At 44.1% G+C, this 15584-nt stretch overlaps 1 protein-coding gene across 1 annotated transcript in view; it reads left to right on the top strand.

Moving 5' to 3' along the window:
* The window catches only part of ADGRE3 (adhesion G protein-coupled receptor E3), a 45256-nt gene that overhangs the window by 5472 nt on the left and 24200 nt on the right, over nt 1–15584 (top strand). The window contains exons 4-6 of the mRNA XM_038773041.1: nt 9579–9734; nt 10178–10324; nt 13832–13978. Of these exons, the coding sequence (XP_038628969.1) occupies nt 9579–9734; nt 10178–10324; nt 13832–13978 (450 nt within the window). The remainder of the gene's footprint in view (nt 1–9578; nt 9735–10177; nt 10325–13831; nt 13979–15584) is intronic.

Here is a 15584-nt window from a genome sequence, read left to right as displayed (position 1 = left end):
TCACATTTCTGGGTCTCAGTTCCCTCATCTGTAAAATGGGAATTACAAGTGTGAGCCCCATGTGGGAGAGGGATTGTGTCCAACCTGATTACCCTGTATCTACTCCAGTGCTTAGAACAGTGTTTGGCACATAGTAAGCACTTAACAAGTAGTGTTAATATTATTATTGTGATTATTATTAATATTGATGGATGACAATGGAGTCTAGTGGAAAGGGTGGTCTGGCTTCTCATTAGAACCTGAACTGTATTCTTGTCTCTGCTCAACTATATGACTCAGGGCTTCAGATTCCTCATTTGTAAAATGGGTATAATTCTATCAGGTCCAAGCACCCACCTTGAGCACTGCACCTTAAGCGCTTACAATGTGCAAAGCACTGTTCTAAGCACTGGGGAGGTAACAAGGTGATCAGGTTGTTCCATGGGGGGCTCAGTCTTCATCCCCATTTTAGAGATGAGGGAACTGAGGCGCAGAGAAGTTAAGTGACTTGCCCAAAGTCACACAGCTGACAATTGGCAGAGCCAGGATTTGAACCCATGACCTCTGACTCCAAAGCCCAGGCTCTTTTCCACTGAGCCACGTTACTTCTGTGCAGAGCACTGTACTAAGTGTTTGGGAAAGTACAATACAACAGAGCTGGTAGACATGTTCCCTGCCCACAGTGAGCTCACAGTCTAGAAGGGGAGAAAGACATAAATAATTTATAGATGGGTAGGTGCTGTGGGGCTGAGGGTGGGGCAAATACCAAATTCACAAAGGACACAGATCCAAGTGTGCAAATGACACAGAAGGGAGAGAGAGCTAGGGAAAGGAGGGCTTAATCCGGGAGGCCACTTGGAGGAGATGTTTACCTTAATAAAGGCTTTGAGGGTGGGTAGAGTGGTGGTCTGGTGTATATGGAGGTGGAGGGAGTTCGAGGCCAGAAGGATGACTTGAGAAAGGTGTCCATAGCGAGATGAGATCCAGGCACAGTGGGCAAGCTGGAGCTAGAAGAGCCAAGTGTGTGATCTGGGTTGTAGTCAGAGATCAGTAAAGTAGGGTAGGTGGGGGCAAACTAATTCGGAGCTTTAAAGTTGAGGAAAAGGAGTTTCTGTTTGATGCAGAGGTGGATGGGCAACCACTGGAGGTTCTTGAGGAATGGGGAGATGTGGACTGAATGGTTTTTCAGAAAAATGATCCACGCAGCAGAGTGAAGTATGGACTTGAGTGAGGAGAGATAGGAGGCAGGAAGGTCAGTGAGGAGGCTGATGCAATAGTCAAGGCGGAAAATAAGTGTTGGACCAATGTGGTAGCAGTGTGGATGAAGATGAAAGGGTGGATTTTAGTGATGTCATGAAAGTAGAACTGACAGGATTTGGTGACAGACTGAATATGTGGATTCTGTGAGAGAGATGAGTCGAGGACAATACCAAGGTTATGGGCTTCCGAGATAGGGAGGATACTGGTATTGTCTTTAGTGATGGGAAAGACAGGGGAAGGACAGGGTTTGGGTAGGAAGATAAGGAGATCTGTTTTGGACATCTTTAGTTTGAAGTGTCAGCCAGACATCCAGGTGTCCTGAAGCCAGAAAGAAATGTAAGACTACTGAGAAGGAGAGTGATCAGGGCTGGAGATATAGCTTTGGGAATCATACGCGTATAGATGGTAGTTGAAGACAGGAAGTGAATGAGCTCTCCAAGGGAGTGGGTATAGATCGCCCTTCTGTCCAAATGATCTTCTTAATAGTTCACTGAAATTTTCCCAACTTTAACTGACATCCAATTCCTTATGGCGACCTGGAGGACATCGCATCAGCATCATCCCTATTTAAAAAAACTACATATACTTGAATCAATCAATCAATGGTATTTATTAAATAATAATGATGGCATTTATTAAATGCTTATAACACTTACTATGTTCAGAGCCCTGTACTAAGAGCTTGGGAGAGTACAATACACCAGAGTTGGCAGACACGTTCCCAGCCCACAGCAAACTTACAGTCTAGAAGGGGAGAGAAACATTAATATAAATAAGTAATTTATAATATATAATTTAAAAATATGTACTTAAGTGTTGTGTGGTTGAGGATTGGGCGAATATCAGTTATCCAACAGTCACAGAGCCAAGGGCACAGATGACACAGAAGAGAGGGAAAGCCAGAGAAGAGAGGGCTTAATTAGGGAAGGCCTCTTGGAGAAGATTCATTCATTCAAACATATTTATTGAGTGCTTACTGCATGCAGAGCACTGTACTAAGCGCTTGAGAAGTACAAGTTGGCAATATATAGAGACGGTCCCTACCCAACAGGGGCTCACAGTCTAGAAGGGGGAGACAGACAACAAAACAAAACATGTGGACAGGTGTCAAGTCACCAGAATAAATAGAAATAAAGCTAGCTGCACATCAATAACAAAATAAATAGAATAGCAAATATGCACAAGTAAAATAAATAGAGTAATAAATCTGTACAAACATATATACAGGTGCTGTGGGGAGGGGAAGGAGGTAGGGTGAGGGGGATGGGGAGGAGGAGAGGAAAAAGGGGGCTCAGTCTGGGAAGGCCTCCTGGAGGAGGTGAGCTCTCAGAAGAGAGCTAGCTTAGCGGATGTGAGGAGGGAGGGTATTCCAGGCCAGGGGGAGGATGTGGGCCGGGGGTCGATGGCGGGAAAGGCGAGAATGAGGTACAGTGAGGAGGTTAGTGGCAGAAGAGTGGAGGGTGCGGGCTGAGCTGTAGATGGAGAGAAGGGAGGTGAGGTAGGAGGGGCAAGGTGATGGACAGCCTTGAAGCCGAGTGAGGAGTTTTTGCTTGATGCGTAGGTTGACTGGTAGCCACTGGAGATTTTTGAGGAGGGGAGTAACATGCCCAGAGCGTTTCTGCACAAAGATGATCTGGGCAGCAGCGTGAAGTATAGACTGAAGTGCGGATAGACAGGAGGATGGGAGATCAGAGAGGAGGCTGATGCAGTAATGCAGTCGGGATAGGAGATGTGACCTTAATAATCCTTTAAAGGTGGGGAGAGTGGTGGTCTGGCATATATGGAGGGGGAGGGGGTTTCAGGATAGGGTGAGGACATGGGGAAAGGGTTGGCCTTAAAGTACTCGATCACTTTGCCTGCTCCTACCACACTTTGCTACTCTCCTACGACAACCCAGCCCACACAGTTTGCTTCTCTAGTGCTAACCTTCTCACTGTACCTCGACCTCGGCTATTTCTCCACTGACCTTGCACCCACATCCTGCCTCTGGCCTGACCTGCCCTCCCTCTTCCTATCTGACAGACAATTTCTCTCCCCACCTTTAAAGCCTTATTGAAGGCACATCTCCTCCAAGAGGCCCTTCCTGACTAAGCCCTCTTTTCCTTTTCTTCAGCTCCCTTCTGCGTCACCCTGACTTGCTCCCTTTATTCATCCCCCTTCCCAGCCTCACAGCATTTATGTACATACCTGTAATTAATTTATTTATATTAATGTCCGTCTTTCCCTCTAGACTGTAAGCTGCTTGTGGGCAGGCAATGTGTCTGTGTGTTGTACTGTACACTCCCAAGTGCTTTGTACAGTCCTTCCCACACAGTAAGTGCCCAATAAATATGATTGACTGACTGAGACAGATGAGATCGGGGCACAGTGAGTAAGCTGGCACCAGAGGAGCCAAGTGTGTGGGCTGGACTGTAATAGGAGATCAGTTAGGTACGGTAGGAGGGGGCAAGCTTATTGGTGCTTTAAAGGTGATGGTAAGGAGTTACTGTTTGATGTGGAGGTAAGATGGGCAGCCATTGGAGGTTCTTGAGGAGTGGGGAGATGTGGACTGAACATTTTTTTATAGAAATGATCTGTGCAGCAGAGTGAAGTATGGACTGGAGTGGGGAGAGACAGGAGGCAGGGAAATCAACAAGGAGGCAGATGCAGTAGTTAAGGAGAGATAGGATAAGTGCTTAGAACAGTGTGATAGCAGTTTGGAGAGGAAAGGGCAGATTTTAGCAATGTTGTGAAGACTCTTAAGTCTCTCCTTAGCCATCTCTTCTCTAGACTAACCAACCCCAATTCCTTAAAATTTCTTCACAGAGCCCAATACTTTAATCACTTTTGTCCCTCTTCTATGGACCCTCTCCAGTTTCTTTCTAGTTTTTAAAAAATTCTGTGAGCAAAATTGGGCAAAATACTATATTAAGGGTCTGACCAGTATAGAGTATCAGCGGTGACTTTTTAAATTATGATACTATATTTTGGACTTAACTTTAGCTTCTGTTCAACTATAATGTCGGGCCTTTTTCTGCTGGGCATATGTTTAGTCAAACTTTGCCAAGCTGCTTAGCCTAGTGGAAAGGGACCAGGCCTGAGAATCAGGAGATCTGAGTTCTAATCCCAGCTGCACCAATTGTCTGCAAATCTGACCTTGGGTAGGTCCCTTCATTTCTCTGTGCCTCGGTTTTCAACTTGATTATCTTGTATCTACCCAAGTGGGTAGTTTAGTGCTTGCCACATAGCGCTAAGCAAGTACCATAAAAACAAAAAACACAATTTTTAAATCATTACTATTACGGTATTAATTTTGCTTGTTTTTCTTCATTAAGTGAAGCATCTTGCATTTATCTCAATTGAATTTCATCCTGCTTTTGTTGGGCCTATCTTCAATAATAATAATAATAATATTTCAAATTCAATCCATGTGTCTTTTGAGCACTTACTGTGTGCAGAGCACTGTACTAAGTACTTGGGAGAGTACAACACAACAAAGATGGTAGACGTGTTCCCTGTCCACAAGGAGCTGATGGTGGGGTGAATATCAAGTGCTTAAAAGGTACAGATCCAAGTGAATAGGTGACATAGAAGGGACAGGGATTGGGGGAAATGAGGGTTCAGTCAGGGAAGGCCTCTTGGTGGAGATATGATTTTAATTAGGCTTTGAAGATGGGGAGAGTGATGGTCTGTCAAATATGAAGGGGGAGGGAATTCCAGGCTAGAGGGAGGAGGTGGGCAAGGGGTCAGCAGCAAAATAGATGAGATCCAGGTACAGTTGGAGTTGGAGGGAAGTGTGTGGACTGGGTTGTGGTGGGAAATCAGTGAGGTATGGATAGGAGGGGATGAGCTGATTGAACACTTTGAAGCTGATGGTAAGGTCTTTCTGTTTGATGTGGAGGTGGATGGGCAACAGCTGGAGGTTCATGAGGAGTGTGGAGACATGGACTAAACAGCTAAACTTGTTTTAGAAAAATGATCCAGGAGTGAAGTATGGACTGAAGAGGGGAGAGACAGGAGGCAGGGAGGTCAGCGAGAAGGCTGTTGAAGTAGTCAAGGCAGGGTATGAAAAGTGCTCATATTCAATCCCATTTGAAAAATATTCCATCTTCCAAAGAGTTAGCAACATGGCCAATTTAATAGCATTTGAAAAATTGATAAATATGCTCTCAATTCTTTCATCCAAGTAATTAATACAGTATGATATCACAAAGAATGGGTTGATCCCTATAAGACATCACCCAACACATATGTCACATGGACACAAAACTTTTATCACCACTCTTCAGGAGCAATCCTTGATCTAGCTGTGAACCCACTTAACAATAGAATGGTCAATGTCATGTTTTCTCCTTTATTCTCTTTTATGCTGTAGATATCAACGAATGTCAAAAACAGAAAGGATTCAATTGCCCGGTTAATTCGACTTGTTTCAATACTTTGGGAAGTTACTACTGCCAATGCCGACAGGGGTTTAGAACAAAATCTGGAGCATACCAATTCCAGGGTCTTGCCAAACGCTGTTACGGTAAATAGTGGACCAGAGGCAAAATTACATTTGGTCATGAAATTGGTCCTGAAATAAAGCTAAGGCTGTATTGGTAAGAATCTCTGAGCAAATAGAAGCGGCGCAGCATAGACCTGGCCTCACTGAAGGGGATTGTGATAAGCAGTGAGAGGGCAGGGCTAGCAGGATAGATTTGGGAGTCGTGCGCACTGAGGTGGCCACTGAAGCTCTGGGAGTTCACATGCTCCCTTAGGGAGAGAGGCCAATGGGAGAAGAGAAGGGGATCCAGAACAGAGTCTTGAGGGACACCCACGGGCAGGGGATGGGAAGCAGAGGAAGAGTTAGCAAATGAGGCTGGGAAGTAAGAGGGGGATCAGAAGAAAACTGTGGCAGTGAAGCCAAGGCTAGATAATGTTTCCAGGAGAAGGGGTGGGCCACAGGGTTGAAAGCAGCGGGGAAGTCATGGAGGACAGAGTCCTTTAGATTTGGTAAAGAGGAGTTCACTGGTGATGTGGAAGAGAAGAGGGTGATGCTGGATTGTAGAATGCCAACAAGAGTTGGGGGAGAGGAAGTGGAGGCAGTGCGTGAGGACAACCCATCTGAGGAGTTTGAACAAGAATGGAAGGAAGGAGGTGGAGCTGGAGGGCACAGTGGCATCCAGAACAAGTTTTCTTAGGATGGGGAGACATGAGCAGGTTTGAAGGGACTGGAGAAGGAGCCACTAGACAGTGTGCACTTGAAGATGGCAGTTAGGAAGGGAAGAAGAGTGGGCTCAAGTGTTTTTAGATGGTGAGAAGGGATGGGCGTGAAGGTGAATTTAGAAGGGGAAGATTTTGAAAGCTGGTGTGAGATCTCTTCTTGAGAGATGGCTGAGTCAGGCAATAATTGTGGTATTTGTTAAGTGCTTGCTATGTGCCAAGCACTGAATAAAGTGTCAGGGTTGATACAAGATAATCAGGTTGGACACTGTCTTTATCCCAAATGGGGCTCATGGCCTAAGTGAAAGGGAGAATAGATATTTCATCCCCATTTTGCAGATGAGGAAACTGAGGCCCAGGCTGTAAGCCCATTGTGGACAGGGATTGTCTCTCTTTATTGCTGTATTGTACTTTCCAAGTGCTTAGTACAGTGCTCTGCACAGAGTAAGCCCTCAGTAAATATGATTGAATGAATGAATCATCATCATCAATCGTATTTATTGAGCGCTTACTGTGTGCAGAGCACTGTACTAAGCGCTTGGGAAGAATGACTTGCCCAAGGTCACTCAGCAGACAAATGGCAGAGCCGGGATTAGTACCCAGGTCTTTCTGGCTCCCAGGCCCTTGCTCTTTCCACTAGGCCACACTACTTCCCTTTGCTGTTATTTGGCTGGGTCGGGAGAAAATAAGAGAGTTGGGTAGGTAAGGGAGACCATGCCTGATGGTATCCATTTTGATAGCCAAGAAGTTGAAGAGATCATCGGGGCAAGAGGAAGGAAATGGGGGCATGGGGTCTTCAAGAAGGACGTTAAAAGTATAGAATAATTAGTGCAGTCAGTGGGCATGGGAGTCGATGAGAGAGGAGAAGTGATAATCAGCCATCTCTATGGGGGGGAGAACAGTTTTGCAGAGATTGGGCTTGTGGGTGAGAAGACAATCCAGAAGGTTGCAGTAGGAGAGTTGCTGAGGTTTGAAATGATGCAATCATTAGTGATGATGAGACTCAATGGGTGTCCAAGTTTGAGAGTCAGTGAGATAGGGTAGAGGAGAACATCTGTGGAGTTAAGATGTGAGAGGAAGCAAGTGGCTGGGGGAATTAATTGAATCATCCACATGGATAGTGAAGTGTCAAAAGATGAGTACTGGGAAGGAGAATGAGAGAAGGAAGGTGATAAAGGCAGCAAAATCACACCCAAAAGCAAAGGTGGGATCAGAGAGGTGATAGATGGCAGCAATTAGTGATTATAATAAGTGGAGGAGGAGGATGACATGAGCTTCAATAAAAGAGGAGGTGAGGGGAAAATGGCATTGGTGGGCTAGGAGCAGGCTATCACCATCCTCTTTCTCCTTGCGGGCCAAATTTAATGCACTTTCTCCTCAATTTCTCATCTATCTTTGACATTGTGGACCAACCCCTTCTCCAGGAAACACTAACCTAGGTTTTTCTGATACAGTCGTCTCCTGGTTCTCTCCAACTTCTCTGGTTGATCCTTTCCAGTCTCTTTTTCTGGAACTTCCTCTGCCTCTCGCTCTCCAACTCTGGGAATCCCTTAAAGCTCAGTTTTGGGTTCCCTTCTATTTTCAAAATGCACTCACTCCCTTGGGGAGGTCATTTGCTTTCATGGCTTCTACTACCACCTCTAGGTAGATGGCTCCCAAATCTACCTTCACTACCCCCAACTTCTTTCCTTCTCTGAAATCACGCTTCTCCTCCTGCCTCCTGGACATTTCGGCATGGATGTCCTGTTGGCAACTCAAGTGCACCTTGCCCAAAACTGAACGCCTCATCTTCCATCTCAAATCCTCCCCTCAAACATCCCTGACTCCTCTCTCTTTCAACTCTCATATTCAGTCTGCCTCCAAATCCTGTTGGTTCTTCCTCCACAACATCTTCAGAATCTGACCCTTCCTCTCCACCCAAACTGCCACCACATTAGCCCAAGCACTTGTCATGGCCCCACGACATCTGCATCAGTCTCCTTGCAGAACTCCCTCCTTCCTATCTCTCCCCTCTCCCTGGCCATACTTCACTCTGGTCCCGAATGATATTTTTTAAGTGCTTGCTATGAGCCAGGCACTATAGTGAGGTACAAGATAATCATCATCAATCGTATTTATTGAGCGCTTACTATGTGCAGAGCACTGTACTAAGCGCTTGGGAAGTACAAATTGGCAACATATAATATATTATATGATATATTATATATATTATAACATAATATATTATAATATATATATAACATATATATAATAATATATAATAATATATATAATATATATTATAACATAATCAGATTGGACACTGTCCCTGTCCTACATGGGGCTAACAGTCTTAATCCCCATTTTACAGATGAGGTAACTGAGGCACAGAGAAGGGGAATGAGTTACCCAAGGTCACACAGCAGACAAGTGGTAGAGTCAGGATTAGAACACAGATCCTCTGACTCCCAGGCCCATGCGCTAGCCGCCATTTTTAAGCTTTTTATTATTGCTAAACAGTCATATTTTCAATCGCCATGAGCTATATACTTTACGGTTGTTATCAATAAACAATTCTTGCAGCTTACATACCTTAGAGAAGCAGCGTGGCTCAGTGGAAAAAGCGCGGGCTTTGGAGTCAGAGGTCATAGGTTCAAATCCCGCCTCTGCCACTTGTCAGCTGTGTGACTTCGGGCAAGTCACTTCACTTCTCTGGGCCTTAGCTCCCTCATCTGTAAAATGGAGATAAAGACTGTGAGCCCCCCGTGGGACAACCTGATCACCTTGTAACCTCCCCAGTGCTTAGAACAGTGCTTTGCACATAGTAAGTGCTTAATAAATGCCATTATTATGATTATTATTATGTGGATTTGTAGTCATTTGTTCCACCACCGAAAAACCGTGGAGCCCTCTGGCCTAAATATTTGTAACTGGTTCAACTGTACCTTTTGTAGTGCTAATGGCGATCTAGCCAAATGCTCTGTGAAGCTACAGTCTCCTGTCCACGGAGCCTGATGGCTCTGTTACCCCATAAACTACAGATGGGCTCATCTTTTCTACTTCCCTCCGCAGATGATCATGGCAAAGAAACACTTAGTGCTCCATATGTGTTTCTGATTGCCAGTAACATCTTAGGGTGTGAAATACTTTATGACTCAATGTCGTCTGCTTCCTAGACATAGATGAATGTGCTCAGAGGCCTTCACCTTGTGGCCCTCATTCTACCTGCAATAATACAATGGGAAGTTACTCATGCAGATGTTTAGCTGGATTCCTGCCTCCCCCTGCAACTGTTTGGAAACCTGGTATCCATGGGACTTCCCACTGTACAGGTAACTTGTATTTACCCCAGCTTTTATAACAGTGCTTGATACATAGTAAGCACTTAACAAATGTCTTATTAATAATAACAGCAGTGAGCTATCACAACATCACTGGCCTCTTCAGCCCAGACCTAGAATCCTAGAATCAGAATTTAACAGGAACTTCTCCAGTAGTTCCAGAAATTGATGCCTGTTTCCATGGTTCCACCTACCTTCAAAATTCCAACTGTCACAACACCGTAGGGAGTTACACCTGCATATGCAGGGACGGCTTTGCCTCCAAAAACCTCCAGCGTATAGGTTCTGTGGACATTCATTCTTATTTTTAAACTGGTTATTTTGGGTTTTGCTAACCTCATTTGCCAACCTCTGGGAATGTGAACTAGCCAAGATCTAGCTTTTAATACCAGCAAACTAGACTTCTCTCCGTTGTCTCCTTTTCTGTCCCCCAGATGTTAATGAGTGTCTGAACACCAAGGTTTGTCCTGCGCATGCAATTTGCACCAACATGTCTGGGAAATATTTTTGCACTTGCAAAAATGGATTTGCAACGAGCAGTGGAGAACAGAGGTTTGTGAATCGAGGAGTAGAATGTAAAGGTGAGTGGAGAGATGGTTCCAAACAAGGGGATTGAGACTTACGTTTGATGGGACAGCTTTCAAAAGAACTGCAGTAATAATAATCATTGATAATAATGATAGTATTCAATAGTATTAAATGTGAGTATTAAATGCACATAGTAGTATCTGCTAAACTCTGGGGTAGATACAAGATTATGAGATTTGACACACCTCTACCACTTCTGCATGGATGACTCCCAAATCTGCCTCACTAAAGCCTCAACCTCTCTCCTCCACAACCTTGCCTCTCCTCTTGCCTCCGGGATATCTCTACAGGCTTGTCTTGCAGGCAATCAAAGTTGATATATCCTAAAATGAGCCCCTCATTTTCCCTCCCAAGCCCTCTTCTCCAAATAACTTTCCCATCAAACCTGACAACCCCACCATCCTCCCCATTTATCCCCAGAGAAGCAGCATGGCTCAGTGGCAAAAGCCCCAACTTTGGAGTCAGAGGTCATGGGTTCAAATCCCAGCTCCACCAATTGTCAGCTGTGTGACTTTGGGCAAGTCACTTAACTTCTCTGTGCCTCAGTTCCCTCATCTGTAAAATGGGGATGAAGACTGTGAGCCCCACGTGGGACAACTTAATCACCTTGTATCCTCCCCAGCGCCTAGAACAGTGCTTTGCACATAGTAAGCACTTAACAAATGCCATCATTATTATTATTTCTCAAGCCCCTAACTTTGGCAATACCCTTGACTCTTTGACTCTTCTCTCTCTCCTTCAACTCCCGTATTCCATCTGTCACTAAATCTTATCAATCAATCAATGGTTTTCATTGAGCACTTACTGTGTCCAGAGCACTGTACTAAGGGCTTGGGAGAGTGCAAAAGAGGAATTATAAACAATCCCTGCTCTCAAGGAATTTACAATCTGGCAGGGGAGACAAACACTAACAGAATCTCCTCTTCCTCTCCATCCACACTGCCACTTCACTAGCCCAAGCACTTGTCATATCCCCACTCGACTTCGGCATCAGCCTCCACTTAGAACTCCCTTCCTTCTGTCTCTCTCCTCTCCTGTGCTTTTTTCACTCTGCTGTCTGGTTGGCTTTCCTAAAACTTCTTTTATCACACAGCTCCCCAATCCTCAAAAACCTCCATTAGTTATGCATTCCCTGATGCATTGAGCAGAAACTCCTGACAAGTGGCTGTAAGGCACTCAATCACCCTCCCCTCCCCCTGCCCTGCTTAGCCACTCAATTCTCCCCCTACCACCCAGCCTTCATGTTTTGTTCCTCTCAAACTAACCTACTCACTGTACCTCACTCTTATCTTTCTTGCTCACACCTTCTCTTCTGCTGATAACTCCCTCCCCCTTCACACCCGGCAGACCACTGCTCATCTTGTCTTCCAGGCCCTCCTGACATCACATCTATTGCAGGAGGCCTTCCCTGATGAAGCTCTCATCTCCACACCTATTTCCCTCTCAAATGCCATTTCAACACTACAGCATCATCTAAACACTTGGGTATTCACATTCGCCCCAGTTCTCTTTGGCTGTACATATCTTTACACTCTGTTCTTTCTTCCTGCCTCTAATTGATTATAGTGTCTTTCTCCCATTCTAGACTGTAAGCTCTCTTTGGGCAGGGATTGTGAGTACCATCTACCATCTCTATTATATTGTAGTCTCCTAAGTGCTTAGTAGAGTGTGTCGCCTGAACAAAGTGCTTGTGCTCTTCATTGACTAAGCTCTCAGCGTATGCTATGGACTGGTTCACTGTTTGATTTCCCTGTGGTGCTGAGCAGAGTGGGAGAAATTTAGGTTCACATAAGGAGACAGCAATAGGGAAGAAAATACCATGCTTACCTAGTGAACCAAGGCTCAGGAGAACTGTAATTGGGTTAGGAAGAGGTCAAGAATGAAGAGGATTTTTGCCCTCAGTGGCTCTTGGCAGAGATATGTGGTGGAGGGCTGGGGAAAAGGCAGTCTAAGGAATGGAGATTGGAGGGTTGGGATGGTGATAAAAACAGAAGGACTGGGCCCCTTTGAAACAGAGGGCTGTGAGGAGGAGGCCAGGTTACTGTCCAAATCCAGCTGCGTTTGCGTTTTTGATGACCACCCCAGGTTGAGGGGCTCAGTCTGAGGGCTCACGCAGAGCTTTACCTACAGATTTTGGTGCAAATTCCATCTAACTTCCGATGACTTTTGGCCTTTGAAAACATGGTCACCAGGGAAATTTTAGGTGAGTAGGTGAGTTACCACAACTGAATATCAGGAAATTGGTTAGAAATTAACCACACGCTTTAGCCATCCGTTTAATAGATTTTGAAAGGGGTCTCATCAGCTCAGTCTGTCCTTGGAATTCCAACTGTTCCAATCCTTTGGGCAGTTGGTTAAAAGTGCACCAGTAAAAGCAGGTTTGGCTCCCAGAAACTCCAGATTTGAAGGAGAAACTCAAGCCCAGATCTCCACAAGGGGACTGAGGCTTATGCTTGAGGAATAGTCTTCAAAAGACCTGCAATAATAATAATCACAGTCTTCTAGATTGTGAGCCCACTGTTGGGTAGGGACCGTCTCTATATGTTGCCAACTTGTACTTCCCAAGTGCTTAGTACAGTGCTCAGCACACAGTAAGTGAAGTGAGAAATCAGTGCTATTTTCTGTGTGTCTCAACTACAAACACCAACTTTCCCCTGCACCATCTTGTGTCCCCTGAAATGCCTAAGTCAGCGGGGGGCTCCATCAGATTTTTACAAACTATTTTTACCCAAGAGCCTAGCACACACGGCCTAAGGGGCCAGCAGGGTCTAATCAGAATTGATATGTGCCCTGACTGAAAAAAAACACCCCACAATTCTTGAGTAGTTCAGTCAAATTAATGCCAGCATTCTCACTGATGTGCTCAAAACTGATCAATGGCTACCACTAGGCTTGGAACAGTCCCCTTTTGTACTAAAAAAGATTATTTAACTGTTCATCAGTTTAGTTACTGCTGTGCAGGTAACTTGCATCTACCCCAGTGCTTAGAACAGTAATTGACACCAAGTGCTTTACAAATATTATAATAATAATTCAGCTTAGGCCAGGAATTCAAGTCAGGCCCTTTCAGAATTTAACCACAACTTCTCCCGTTGATTTTTTTTTTTAAATTCAGTCATTCAATCATATTTATTAAGCACTTATTGTGAGCAGAGCACTGTACTAAGCGCTTGGGAAAGTACAATATAACAATAAACAGTGACATTCCCTGCCCACAAAGAGCTCACAGTCAAGAGGGTTGAAGAGTGTTTCCATGGTTCCACCTGTTCTGTTGTCACAACAGCGTAGGGAGTTATTCCTGCATCTACAGGGAATTTTGGGAATTTTGCTTTTGGGAATTTGCAGTGTGAAGGTTCTGTGGAAATTCATTCTAAATTGTAAACTTGCAATTTTTCTGGCTAATCTGATTTGTGAATTTGTGGGATTGTGAAGTAGCCAAGGTCTAACCTGTTATGCCACTCAACTAGACTGGCCTCTCTGTTGCCTCTTCTGTCCTCCAGATGTTGATGAGTGTCTGGACACCACAGCTTGCCCTGTGCATGCAACTTGCAGCAATACTCTTGGAACATACTTCTGCACTTGCAAAAAGGGATTTGCATCGAGCAGTGGTGAACTGAAGTTTGTGGGTGAAGGAGTAAGCTGTAAAGGTGAGTGGAGAGCTGATTCCAAACAAGGGGACTGAGGCTTATGCTTGAGGAATAGTCTTCAAAAGACCTGCAATAATAATAATCACAGTCTTCTAGACTGTGAGCCCACTGTTGGGTAGGGACCGTCTCTATATGTGGCCAACTTGTACTTCCCAAGCGCTTAGTGCAGTGCTCTGCACACAGTAAGTGCTCAATAAATATAATTGAATGAATGAATGAATAATCAATGGTAATAATTATAGTTCTTTTATTAAGTGCTAAACTCTGGGGTGGATATAAGATTATGAGATCAATCAATCAATCAATCAATCATATTTATTGAGCACTTACTGTGTGCAGAGCACTGTACTAAGCACTTGGGAAGTACAAGTTGACAACATATAGAGACAGTCCCTACCCAACAGTGGGCTCACAGTCTAAAAGGGGGAGACAGAGAACAAAACTAAACATACTAACAAAATAAAATAAATTGAATAGATATGTACAAGTAAAATAAATAAATAAATAAATAGAGTAATAAATATGTACAAACACATATACATATATACAGGTAATAATAATACATATACATATATACATACATACATGTACATACATACATATACACATATACAGATAATAATAATAATAATAATGATTATGGTATTTGTTAGGCGCTTACTATGTGCCAAGCACATCGGACACACCCCTACCACCTCTGCATGGATGATTCTCAAATCTACCTTACTAAAGCCCTGAACTGTCTCCTCCACCACCTTGCATTTCCTCCTGCCTCCAAGATGCCTCTAAAAGCATCTGCTGACATTCAAACTCAACATGTCCTAAACCGAACCTCTCCCTCCCAAATCTGCTCCTCCAAATAACTTTACTCTTTTTCTTAGTTTTACCCTTGTCTCCTTGATCCCTCTCTTTCAACTCTTATATTCAGAATGAGACCAAATCTTGTCAATTAATCAATTGAAAAATGGTATTTGAGTGCTAACAGTGTCCAGAGCACTGTAGTAAGGACTTGGGAGAGTACAACTGAGTAATTATTTACAATCTCTGCCCTCAAGAAATCTGCAATCTAACAGGAATTTACAATCTAGTGGTGGAGATAACCATTAACGGAATCTCCCCTTCCTCTCCATCAGAACTGCTGCTTCACTAGCCCGAGCACTTGTCATATCCCCACTCAACTTCTGCATCAACCTCCCCTCAGAACTCCCTGCCTCCTATTTCTCTCCTCCCCAATCTATACTTCACCCTCAGGCCTGGATCATTTTTCTAAAGCATCTTTTATCACACATTCATTCATTCATTCATTCAATCATATTTATTGAGTCAATAAATACGATTGATTGATTGATTGAGCGCTTACTGTGTGCAGAGCACTGTACTGAGCGCTTGGGAAACATATGTCAGCAACATATAGAGACGGCCCCTACCCAACAACGGGCTCACAGTCTAGAAGGGGGAGACAGACAACAAAACAAAACATGTAGACAGGTGTCAAAATCGTCAGAACAAATAGAATTATAGCTATATAATAATAATAATGGCATTTATTAAGCACTTACTATGTGCAAAGCACTGTTCTAAGCACTGGGGATGTTACAAGGTGATC

The sequence above is a fragment of the Tachyglossus aculeatus genome, chromosome X1 (genome assembly GCF_015852505.1).
Source record: "Tachyglossus aculeatus isolate mTacAcu1 chromosome X1, mTacAcu1.pri, whole genome shotgun sequence".
NCBI classification, from domain to species: Eukaryota; Metazoa; Chordata; class Mammalia; order Monotremata; family Tachyglossidae; genus Tachyglossus; species Tachyglossus aculeatus.
Note: the sequence above shows the minus strand (reverse complement) of the source record. Positions and strands in the feature narration are given on the sequence as shown.